We start from the raw sequence: 12,387 nt of genomic DNA, 5'->3' as shown, positions 1-12,387 counted from the left end.
GGTCAACAGCTAACACGTGTGCAGGGCCTCGCACAAAGGCATTCAACAAACGGAAGCTGGTGGGACTCGTTCCTGTGCCCTGTGTGTCATCTGAGGCATTTATCGTCACCATGAAGCTCTGCATGTTATAGTTACCTGGCCATGGGGGACAGGAGAACGTGGGGCTCCGGAGCATGCTGCCGTTCCATGCTAGGTCCTGAGCAGAAAAGGATAGCATAGACTGAAAGCTCCCCGAGAGCAGGGATGGGGCGGCTCGTTTGTCATTGTAACCCTGGTGCCTGGTACAGGGCAGGCAGCTCGTAATTAGCAGCTGACAACTAAATGCTGGATGGGCGGACGGCTGGCTGGTGTCACCTTCCCTTTGGTGCAGTGAGTCTGGAATCCCCCTGGAATTGTTACACAGAGAACCCTCCCCCCCCCAGAGCCTGAATTGCCAGTGGCCATGCAGAGCTCCCCATCTGGTGCTGACCATCAGATTGACTTCCAGCGTCTTGTTAAAAATACAGATTCCTGCTGCCCTGGGGGTGCGGAGTCCCTGGTCTGGCATGAGGCCCCGGAGTATGTATTTTTATCACGCTCCCACAATGGTGGGATGGCGCATGGGGATGGGAGCCTCAGCTCCCCCGGGCCGCCTGCTCCCACGGCACAGCCGGACAGGAAACTCCGAAGCTCGCTCGGAAACGGTCTCTTCCCCACCAACTCCAAGGAGAAGGACGAGGGGCCCCAGGAGGGGGAGGAGGAGAGCCCAGGCTGGACGTCCTGCATTGCCGCTCTGTCCCTGGGGCAGCCCCACCGGACCCACCGAGCCCCTGCCGAGGAGGCCACGTCCGTTCGAGGAGCGCGGGGTGGCTCTGGGGGCTGGGTTGGGGCTCCGGACCCGCCTCGCGCGTGGTCTTCAGGGAGTGAGAAAACCTGGACTCACAAGGAAGGGAGGGCCAACCCCCCCTCACTCCCCTGGGCTCGCTGACTCCCCGGCCTGTGGCTGTCACCAATGGAGCAGAGTCCAAGGTGGAGGCCTGGGCCTCGGCTCTGGGGGCCGCGAGTCTCCGGAACAGCAGCCCGGTGCTGCGGGAGCTGCGGGAGGGTGCCCGAGGCCGCTTCCTGTGCCAGGCCCTGCACGGGGCCGGGGGCCAGCTGCACACCACCTACTCCTACCTCATGCTGGCCATGCTAGGCGAGGGCCCGAGCTGGGACTTAGTGGCTTTGCACGCTGCTTTGCCTCTGTTTGCATGTGCTTCCCATTGCACGGGGCTGGGCCCAGGTTCCAGGGCACCTTGGCTCCAGGGAGTGAGAAAACCTGGACTCACAAGGAAGGGAGGGCCAGGGCCCCGTGGCAGGCCAACCCCCCCAGCCTGGCACGGGTCTGTGATAATAAATGTGGGCCTTTCCTTCCTCCGGCCGGTGCCCGTATCAAAGCCTCGGTGAGGCTGAGCGACCTGTCCCCTGTGGAGGGGGCCTACGTGGTGGCCACATGTGCAGTCCGGGAGGGCACAGAGCCTGTCACGTTTGCCTGGCGACATCAGGCACCTCGAGGCCCAGAGGAGGAGCTGTTGGAGGTGACGGAGAGATGGCTTCATCTAGACCCGGTCAACAGAACACACCTGGGCTGGTACCTATGCAGTGCCCACAACGCCGTCAACCGGCTGAGCAGCTATGGAACCTTCCTTGATGTCATCTGTGAGTCAGACTGGGGGTGGGGGTGGGCGGGGAGTGCTCAGGGCTGGCACCTACCCTCCCATCTGCACCCTGCCTCCCGACACACCTCAGGGCCCCCAACAGTGCCCCAGCCTGCTGAGCGGCTCCAGTAGGTGAGAACCTCAGGGTACCGTACCCCTGGTACCAGATGCGGATCTAGTACCGGGCTTCTAGGCTTTTCCAGGTCGTGAGCCCCTCTTCCCAGGAAAATGAGCATATATGCAGAGTCACAGTTTTAGCCATAATTATGGTGAAAGGGGCGGCCCGCGGAGCCTGTCTTTGGGTTGAGCAGGAAGGCCTCGCAGAGACCGACTGAACCCTGAGGAAACCGGGAGGAGGGACGCAGTTGGCACAGAGGGCAGCAGGCTGGTCCCAAGTCAAAGGCTGAGAGCCTCAAGTTAGAAATCAGAAGTCTGTCTTTAAAGCAAATGAAGAGGGGCGCCTGGGTGACTCAGTCGGTTCAGCGGCTGCCTTCAGCTCAGGTCATGATCCCAGGGTCCTGGGATCGAGTCCCATGGCGGGCTCCCTGCTCAGTGCGGAGCCTGCTTCTCCCTCTGCCCCTTCCCCTGCTCCTGCTCTCTCTCTCTCTCCCAAATAAATACATAAAATTTAAAAACTAAAGAAAGCCCATGAAGAGCAAAGGAAGGATTCTTTTTCAGAACTTACAAGGAACTCCAGAACAAGCAATGAGAAGCAGCAGCAACCTAATACGGAAGTGGACAAAGACCACAGTAGTTCTTTCAGTTAAGAGAACAAATAAAGCTAAGGAACTTTTGCAAATTAAAAAAATTAATTTAAAAATGGAATTAGACGTTTATGGGAAGAAGACTAGGATGGTCTCGAGCCGTGCTCTCTAACGTGGCTGCCATTCGTGGGGATCCAAGCTCTGCAGATTTGCCTGAATCAAACAGGTGTTCTCAGCACACTGGCTTTGAAGGCTTAGTCTAAAAAAAAAAAAAAAAAAGGAACATAAAATAGCTCATCAATAAGTTTTATATTTGATTATACATTGGAATAATACTCTGGATGTAATTGGTTAAATACAAAATATTATTAAAATTATTAAAACCCATTGGTGCTTTTTGCTTGGTTGGGTTTAGTTGTTTTTCCTTTTTAAGATTTGGCTACTAGAGGGGTGCCTGGGTGGCACAGTGGTTAGGCGTCTGCCTTCAGCTCAGGGCGTGATCCCGGCGTTCTGGGATCGAGCCCCACATCAGGCTCCTCCGCTGGGAGCCTGCTTCTTCCTCTCCCACTCCCCCTGCTTGTGTTCCCTCTCTCGCTGGCTGTCTCTATCTCTGTCGAATAAATAAATAAAAGCTTTTAAAAAAAAGATTTGGCTACTAGAAAATTAAAACAGATCTGTGGCTCGTATGTATCTGTTGGCCAGTGCTGGTCTAGAGGATTTCAAAAGCCAGGACTAGCGATGTCCCGTCTGTCTTGTGGGTGGTGGTTTGTAGGATTGCAGACTTAGGACCATGGAGGAGACAGGCGAGTGGTCCTTGGGAAAGACAGAGGAGCAGAATGGAAGCAGGTGGAGGATTCAGTCCTTTCTGGGTGGCAGAAAGAGGGGACACAGGAAAAAAGGGAAGGCAGTGACCCAAAGAAGTGAGAAGGACTGGCTCTGGGATCGTGTTCGGGGCAACTTCAATCCTGTTTTCTGCCCTCTGCAGCCTAGAGGGGCCAACCGTCCCAGTCCCAAGAAGCGCCTCGATTGTGGGCGCACCGGGAAGGTTGGCACCCTCCCTTCCTCCTGCCTAGCCAGCTCTTGCCGTCCCCCTACCTCAGTCTCTCCAGGAAGCCTCCCGCAGCCTCGGGAGCTTGCCCCCAAAGACCCTCAACACCTATATTTGACTGTGCTTATGGCCCCCAGACTCTGAGCTCCTTGGGGGCCTTGCCCGGTGGGTGACACAGTGGGTACATAATACACGCTTGCTGGACGGTAAGCTCAGCTAAGATGATATGAGTGAGTGAAGGAATGAAGCCTGGGGAGATGACACAAGTCTTCCTTTCCCTCCAGATGGTCCAGACAACCCTGTGATCACCGTGGAGCCACTGGGCTTCAGTGAGGAGGGTTTCTGGGCCAGTGAAAGGAAAGAGGTGACCCTGAGCTGCCTGGACGCATCCAACCCCCGGAGTCACTATGTGTGGCTCCGTGACCACACTCAGGTCCACACCGGGCCTGCCTACACCATCGCCAGCGCCAGACGGGCCCACACAGGCCTGCACACGTGCCTGGCCCGCAACAGCCGCCTGGACACCCGCACCCAGACCAGCATCAGGCTCACCATCTGTGAGTGTGTGGGTGGGGGCCACTCACAGCTGGGGCCGCTGCAGCCCCGAGGGACGCGGTGTGGACATTGTGGGGGAGGGAGGGGTGGCAGCCAGATGGAGTTGCAGAGCAGGGGGAGAGGCTGTGAAAACTGTGGGAAGGGGAGGGGAGAGGGGAAGCCCCTGACCTTATTTGGACCTCATCCCCAAGTGATTCTTCCCACCGCCTTGGGGACTGAACTGAGGCACAGAGAAGGGTAGAGAAATGACCGTGAGGCAAAGTGCCCAGTGGCCAAAAGAGACCAGGAAAGAGGGAACCTTCCCAGGTGGGGGCTTCCATGGGCCTCTGGGATTCCTCAGGGACTCTGAACTCCTGCTCAGCCCCTCAGTCCCTGCCCCCTGACCTGAGAGCTCAGCTCTTCGCTCACCAGCCCCTCAGAGGAATCCATCTTTCCCCGCCCACCCACTTCTCCCTACTTCTCTTACTCTTCGCCCTGTGGCCTCCGGGTCCCCCAGCTGGGCCTGGGGACCATGGTGCACGGGCAGCGAAATCTGTCCAGCCTCACCGTCACCCGCTTCTCCACCCAGATCCCCCTGAGGGGCAGCCCTCCTGTGCTGTGCTCCCCACCCTTGGGGCTGTGACTTTGGTCTGCACCTGGCCTGGGGGGCTTCCCACTGCCCAGCTGCAGTGGGAAGGGCCCCAGGGAACCGGCCCTACTGCCCTCAGCAATGTCACCTGGAGTCAGCCAGCTCCCCAGCTCCCCAACGGCAGCGTTTTCACGCCTTCCGCGTCCTGGCTCTGAATCAACACACGGCCGGACACCCGTCTGAGGTGAAGACACCAGGTGCTGGGCCTAAGGCCGTGGAGGGACTCACCCTTTCTCGGCAAAACCGAACCCGAGCCCAGGGTCATCTTGGTCTGCACAGGGCGTCCCCTACTTTGTTCCTCGGTGTCCCTCCCACCGAATGCCTCCATCCCCTCCTTGGCCTCCCTCCCACCCAATGCCTCCATCCCGGGCTCTTTCCTCTTCTCCACCCTCCCCTCAGGTCATCCCCACTGCTATCTTCCCCATTCCTCCTTGCAAGGCTCTGGAGGTCCCAGGCCTGGGGGTAAGAGCCACGGTTCAGCTTGAATCAGAAGAAATAGAAATGGGAATGGGGTGGGGTACAGGGTGCTGGTGATTAATAAGAGTAGGGGCACAACTCTGTGCCTCAGTCTCACCCCCCAGGGCACAGGTGGGCTCTCAGCTTCCCGCTGCTCTCTCTCCAGTGGAGAACTCGTGTTTCATGGCGTCCTTCCCTTCAGCCCCAGGCTGCCAAGATAATTGGCCTGCTGCCTTCTGTGCCAGAAATGGGGGGCTTGGCTGGGGACTCGAAAGCTCAAGAGCACGAGGCATGCAGAGCACCTCTTTCCCTGAGAAAGACTTGAGCTCCGGATTCTGGGGGTCCAGTCTTGCTCTTGATTGCCCACCGCGGAGCATTGCCCGCTTGCTGCCCTCGAAGCCTTTGTTGTCAAGTTCAGTAGTGGCTCCAAAGCCATGTAACCAGCGCTCTCCTCTCTTAGCGGACGACGCCCCCTTCAGCGCCTATCCAGCAGTGCTGGGTGCAGCGGGCACAGGAGTGGTGGGGGCAGCCGTGGCCTCCCTGCTGGTGTTCCAGTACGCTGCCCGGCACCCAGAGACTCTCCCCTGTGAGTGGGAAGCTCAAGCGCAGGGTTGCTTGACTCAATGGGTGGCCAGGTCTAGACCTACCCAAGGAGAGAGGCAGACCCCCCGGGGCAAGGAATCTAGGCTCTCCCTTAACTGTGACCTCTCCCCAATGCTAGCTGTCCATCGGGCTCCAACTGCCAACCTTAGGATCTGGGGCTATCCCCCTCTGCGTTCCGGGGTCTCTAGTGCGGAGCCTATCGGGGAAGGGCGGGTTACTTTCCCGGAACCCACGCTCAAGTTGCTCGAGTAACGCACCTTCTTTTCTTCCTACGGGCCTCGGTCAGTTGCTTGTTCCCACGGAAGTGTAGAACCCCAGTCATTCCGGGGGTTGGGATTGTCCTCTAACCGGAAAGGAAGGCCGGGGAAGTGTAGTTGTCACTAACGTCACTCTCCCACGTCACCCTCAGGGAGCACAGTCACCAATACGGGGGTTCAGGGGAAGGCCTGGAGGCACCGGCGGGTGAGAAGGGTTTTATCCTGAGGAGGATTACTCGTATGTGAGGACAGCAGTCCGGAGCTGCATGCATAACGCTCGGTCTCTGGTCCTGAGAACAATCTGGGACGCCTCTGCGGCATCTGTCTCCTTTGCTTGTGTCTGGTTTTCGCAGGCGTCGAACCACCACCCACCACCCCAGGTCCGGATCCCGCAGAAGAACCCACATGTCACCATCTCATGATGAGCCCCAGCTCATGTCACCATCATGTGACTGCAACTCCGTGAGGCCCCAGACATGCACAGAGGAGACAGGTGGGAGTTGGAAAGATGCCTGTGTCACACTTGGTCTTAAAACCCAGATGGCTGAGCCACCGGCTACCCCTCACCCCCTAATGCCCAGCCTCACACGAGGACAAGGCTCAGCGGCAGGGCCTCTCCGTGACCTGGCTACAAGTCCTGGCCCGGCTGGGGGAAGAGAGAGGCGGAAGGATGAGGAAGACACCCAACTGGAGAAAAGCCGAGCTGGGTGTCCGAGGCCCCGGGACGAGGGTGGTTCTGGGAACGGCGCCGGGTGCGCTACGAGCAGGCTAGCCGCTTCCATGCAAAGCCGGTGAACTGAGCGGTTGCTAAATAAACCCTCCTCGATGCGGTCCCTAGGAGAGACCGGCGTCAGCCGGGTCCCAGCTTCTCCTCCTGGCAGGAAGCTAGGAGACGGGAAGCGAGATCTGTAGGTATGTGCTCCCTTCCTTCAACGGTAGCAAGAAACGTGCTCTTCTAGTTCTTTCCCAAATCTCAAACTCCTTCCGCGAGAACACGAGCTTCAGTTATGGGACCGGCTTCATCAGAGGGGTAGTGAAGCCAGGGGCCCATCCCTGCGTCCCCGTCTCTCTCTTCCCTTGGGTGGAGGAGTAACCCCGAGTCTGCAGCCGTCAGGGGGACGCACAGGCGCTAGACTCCGGGCGTCTGTGCCAACACGACAGAGCAGAGGCATTCCAGAAGCAGCTTCTTGCCACCAGGCCCGGGGGAGCTGGCTGACAGGGGACGGGGGCTGTTCCAGAGTCGTGCTGTGTCAGCTGCCAGCATGACTCACTGGCTCCAGGGTGTGTGTGTGTGTGTGTGCGCGCGTGCGTGTCTGAAATCTGGGTGAAACACAAACGAATGCTTGTTCAAGGGACTAGAAGCGTCAGGACTTGGCGCTGCCTCGGCAGGGGACTCGGAGAAGCAACAGCAGCAGAGCCAGCGGATGAGCTCGCCAGGATAAGTGGCGCCTGGAAGGAGACGGGAAACGGACAGAAACTTCAGTTGCTTCTTAGGTTCTCACAGATTTAGACTTTATTAGAAAAGGGATTTCAAGTTCTCTCAAGGCTCTCGGGGCTGGAGCTAAGGTTTAAGGGAGGCTTATTTCAACATGGGGAATAAACTAGAACAAGGCCCCACCCCACGTCAAAGACCCTGTTGGCTTTCCGGTCAAAGCAGCTCAGACACGTTGATGGGTTTTTAGGGCTGCTTTTCTTGAGGAGGCTAAACGTCTGCCCAGGAGTTCACACGGATGTTGCTCGATGCTAACGGTAAACACAGACAACAGGCGAGGAGGGCCCTCCCCTCCCCACGCTCCTCAGGCTGCTCCCCCCCCGCCCCCCGTCCTCTCTTCCTTCCGAAGAGACACTGAGGCCCCCGAGGGGCGTCCGCCTGCTTGGACACAGCTCCTGGGCTCAGGGATTCTCCCAGCCTCCCCATAAAGCACTTGCTGTCCTAGATCCTGTTCCTTCAGGGCCTGGATCTCGGCGGTCGGACCAGAAGGGATTAACTCTGGGCCGTGCGATGGGGATCTTCAGGGGAGGGCAGGGATGGAGGTTCCAAAGAATTTCCGAGGAAGACGTACAGCCACCCCGACCACAAGCTACAAGCAGCTTTATACAAACAGGGAGGATCTGAGGGTCCCCATCTTCACGTGCTACTCTACAGGAAAGCAGCATTCTCTTTTAATACAAAGTCGTATCAACCAGACAAAACCTGTCAACGCTACATCGTTTAAAATATGTACAGTTCCAAACATAACATTACAACTTTCAGGAAAATAAAACACACTTTTCAATAGGATACAAAAACATGCATCTCAAAGCCATTACTTTAAAAAACAGAGCAACACAGGTGAAATCCAGCCATGGGGTCAAGTTCTTGGCGGTACTCCATCCGGGAACGAGCTGTGACACAGTCGGCCTATACAGACGTGCTGGTCTTCAGACTCGCTCCACAGAACCCAAACCCAGAAAGACACGCTTTTCGAAAAGACCACTTCCCAAGGCGTTAACACTGCACGAGGTCATTTACGCCCTGCACCGCGCCTAGCGGCAGACTATGGGTTCCTAACGGGGGACAAAGGACACGGTAAAATGATACACCAGGGGCAGGGGTGGAGTTTGTCGCTAAAACAAAGAACCACAGAGAATTCTAAGAGGAGAAGGAACGTGAAGAGGCCTAACCAATGACGTGCTCACTAAGCCCAGGGAAGATTCCATTCCCAGGCAGGGGTGGTGAGGGCTGTCGCCAGGAGACGTGGGGACTCTGGGAAGGCCAAGTGATGGGCACGGAGCTCTGCCTGCGTGGGACATAGGGCGGCTTCTCGGGCTGCGGGGTCAGAGGAACCCTGCGGCAGGGGAGGCGGGAGCACGCAGAACTGGGCTGGTTCCATCACAAGAGGGAACCGCATGCTTTTGGAAAGCCGTCTGGAAAACTGGAAGGAGCTCGGATTACGGCTCCGGGCAAATCGGGTTGAAATGCAGGCTCTGTGGTGGGTGATGGTATTGGAGATTTGTTGTGAGGGTTAACGAGATAGCCGAGAGCAGCACCGAGCACGGTGCCTGGGACGCTGCGGTCACCCCGCAGATGCTGCTGTGTCCTCTGACTTCCTGGGGAAGCGACATCAGGCAGGACTGTCCTTGGTGACCGTGTAGGTCATCCAAGTTCAGAACAACTCAACATTAGGGAGAATGCATAACTCCTAAGCGGTAAGGCAATTATATATATATATATTTATATATTTATATTTATATGTCTCAATATATAAAGGCATTTTTTATAAATAAAATACAATAAAAGGAATAACACTTAAAACAGCGTTACTAATAATATAAATAAAAGCAGTCCACAATGAGATTGCCCTAAAGGTAAAGTCGTCTCCTCTTCCTAGTGGACAAATCCCATATTCAAACTCCATCTTTAAAAGCAGGTTATGGCCTAAGGCTCATGCTAGCACGCCACTGTTTCCTGAATCAAGACGACTGCCCACGCCATCTACTCCCCAGTTCTCCGAAACTCCCTTTGTGACAGCATGGTTGTATCCGGGCTGGCAAAACACAGGGTATGTTTTCATATTCTGCGCACTAGGACTCTGTCCTTTGCTAGTCACAGAAGTAAGGGATGCAGCTATCTGCCTCCAAAGCTAATTGCGTCTACATCACATGAAGAATAAATCCAGTATACTCTAAGTATGGACACTGGGAACGCAGAACTTGCTCCTGCAGCATCCCTAATACCTGACCCTGAAATTATACTCACTACATTCTACTCGAAGTCATTCTGGCATAGGGACCCAGCTCCGACAGCGTATTTCCCTAACTGCTCTATTTATAAGATACGTAGACATATATAAGGGAATACTGATGCATTTACATAAACAGTTGATTAACATAGTATGCTAGTCTGTTTCACTGCAATTTCTGGGAAACTGTGAACTTTTCTCATTGATGCTGAAACTGCTTGACTCTACATAGAGAATCATTTTCTATTTTTTCCCCCAACGGAATGCACAATCCAAAAACAAGCAGTGATCTATTGAAGCTTGAATCAAGCTATTAAAATAGTTATTAAATAGAAGTAGTGTTTTTTTGTGTTTTTTTTTTTTTTAAGATGTGGAGAAGAAAAGCCTTCCAAAGGCAGCTGCAAATGTCCTTGTCACTCAGAGGGAGCCGTAACTGTGATTTATGGGCTCTGCTAACCAAAGCTTCACGTGTGTGTTTACAGTGACGACATTCTGAAAAACGTCAGGAAATTTCAAACCATACCCCTCTCCCTCCAAATTAAATCTTTTCTGACACTCACATCTTCCAAGTATTGCCCAAGCTGGAAGCTTGAAAAATAATAATTTTTGGGTGGCATGACACTGGGAGCACAATGTGGGTCTTTCTTTCCAAATTGCCACTTTAAACTCATTTTGTTCCTACTCTTAGAAACAGTCCAAAAGGGCCCTATAGTGACAATTTAATAAACCAGTCCAATTTTAATGCAGTGGGACCTGAGGGGGCTATCTTTTTCTCTCTGGCCTTGGTCCCATGTCTGCATATGGCAATAACTCTACAGACCTTAACCTCAACCATGTTCATGACACCGTCGGGGACTAGTGCTAGAAAACTGCACATCATTTGTGCCCATGTGCAGACAGAGAGTCAAGGGGTCACCTATGAGTTCTGTGGAAGGCACTCATAAAATTCATAAGACACCTACTTTACGAACGCTAGGTTACAACTGAGCGGGACTTCAAACTTCTCAGAAAGTCTGATAACACAATACATCGAAAGACAGCTTTCCATGTGAAAACTTCAGTTCCCTCTTAGCCGAATCGGCCAATAGGCTGGATCCTTGCAGGAGGAGACTTATGGTCACTGAGGTTCTCGGAAACATGGAATGATCCCACCGCTCTCAGATGATTGAAAACTACGCAAAACTAGGTTGTTTCCTACTGAGGGGGAAGGAGGATGAGGGAAATTTTAAGGCATAAATAATATAAAAGGGCACACATTTTAAGATACATTCATAGGAAATTACTACTACAAAAAATAAATAATGATTTTCTCTGATCTGAATTCATGTCCTTCACACAGTCCATCCCCAGGCCTGTTTTGTGCAGTTACTGGCTTGAAGCAGGAACACGACTGGTCATTTGCACACCCTCAGGTTTCTTGGGGTTGCTGAAGGACCCCTGCAGGGCTGTCTAAAGGAATGCCAGGAGGAGACCAGGTAGTCTTTTCCGTACAGTCCTTGGACACATGTGGCAAAATAAGAGGGTTCCAACTTAGAATTTTGTTCTCTGTTTCTGAATGGACACAGCTGTCTCCTGAAAAACACAAAGGTTTGGGAGCATTATGAAATCAGAAAGGCTGACTTTTACAAAACAGTCTCACAACATTACTTTGAGCCATAAAGAAAGAATAATGAGCCCAATTACGCTGAGTTTGACTTTGAGAGAGAAAGTAAGCTTCAAAGATTTAAAATAAGGTTGAGCTCTCACGAACAATTGTACAATTCATCTGAGGGCTAAAGCAAAACCCTTAAAACCCCGCAGATAACCACTTCGAGGAAAGGCTACAACACCAGACGCAACTCAAATGATGAAAGAGGCCCATGATCACAAAATACCTTCTTCCAGCAAGTCTACCGTCCGGGCACAAACCAAACCAAAGTCTATTTGGATTTAGTCTCCAAAATGTAATGGGATTAACAGCCTGAGATGAAGGATGTGAATAACAGAATTTCACACAATTCCTTATATAGTCAATTGTTTCGAAATACCGAATACCCCCCACCCAGTATTTCAGAAAAAATGTGAGATGATCACAGAGAGAACATCCTGAAAGTGACGGCCCTCATAGAGGTCTTAGCTAACTGCAGACTAGCTAGAAACTTCAGATTTATAATGTCTCCTAGTACCTCTGTTGAACTCTGCTGTATCTTCTGTGCACTCAGAATTGATCTCATTCCTACTGTCCTGACAGCAAGTATGCTGAGCAGGTCTCGGCGCCGTGTCATCTTTGCAACTCTCCTCAGGTGACTGGCCACAGTCGGGGACTGTGGAAGCCAGACATGCAGACATCTTCATGGGACTGAGGGGCTTCATTTCCAAACCATCCTGAGGGTAAGGTGCTACCACTGGGACCACAGGAAGGGGGCTGCTGCTGCAAGTGCTGTTAGTTTTGGTGAAACACCTACAAAATACAACCGAAAGAATCAGAGTTGTGTCTAGAGGGATCAATAATTAAAACACACGTATTTTGAAATACCATTTGGTATTTTGTATTCACAGACTCTTAAGAAAGATTAGTGCTTAAAAATAATGAAATGATTCACTATGATTTGAGATATTAAGAACTCAAAAATTACAGTTAAAATGGAATATAGGAAGAGAATGCACCACTTAAGAATAAAACCGTATGCGGGGAGCCCGGGTGGCACAACTGTTTAAGCATCTGACTCTTGGTTTCAGCTCAGGTCGTGATCTCTGGG

The 12,387-nt window shown here is 53.3% G+C and overlaps 2 protein-coding genes across 2 annotated transcripts in view; one reads left to right on the top strand and one right to left on the bottom strand.

Annotated features, from left to right (window-relative positions):
• The first annotated feature begins 442 nt into the window (after positions 1–442).
• On the top strand, positions 443–6,393 carry VSIG10L2 (V-set and immunoglobulin domain containing 10 like 2). Its single transcript, XM_040630646.1, is given in 11 exon segments — positions 443–851; positions 854–1,180; positions 1,417–1,677; positions 3,713–3,985; positions 4,552–4,736; positions 5,011–5,073; positions 5,193–5,199; positions 5,528–5,650; positions 5,943–5,974; positions 6,084–6,132; positions 6,281–6,393. Coding segments are annotated over 11 exon segments (1,842 nt in total).
• A 1,029-nt stretch (positions 6,394–7,422) lies between these two features.
• Positions 7,423–12,387, bottom strand: part of CDON (cell adhesion associated, oncogene regulated) — a 64,404-nt gene continuing 59,439 nt past the window's right edge. The window contains exons 18-19 of the mRNA XM_008688286.2: positions 11,815–12,089; positions 7,423–11,221 (exon numbers count right to left, since the gene is read on the bottom strand). Coding sequence (XP_008686508.1) covers positions 11,058–11,221; positions 11,815–12,089 — 439 coding nt within the window. The 3' untranslated portion in view covers positions 7,423–11,057. The remainder of the gene's footprint in view (positions 11,222–11,814; positions 12,090–12,387) is intronic.

This window comes from Ursus maritimus, unplaced genomic scaffold (assembly GCF_017311325.1).
Source record: "Ursus maritimus isolate PB19 unplaced genomic scaffold, ASM1731132v1 scaffold_16, whole genome shotgun sequence".
Lineage (NCBI taxonomy): Eukaryota > Metazoa > Chordata > Mammalia > Carnivora > Ursidae > Ursus > Ursus maritimus.
This window is presented reverse-complemented; position numbering and strand designations above follow the sequence as displayed.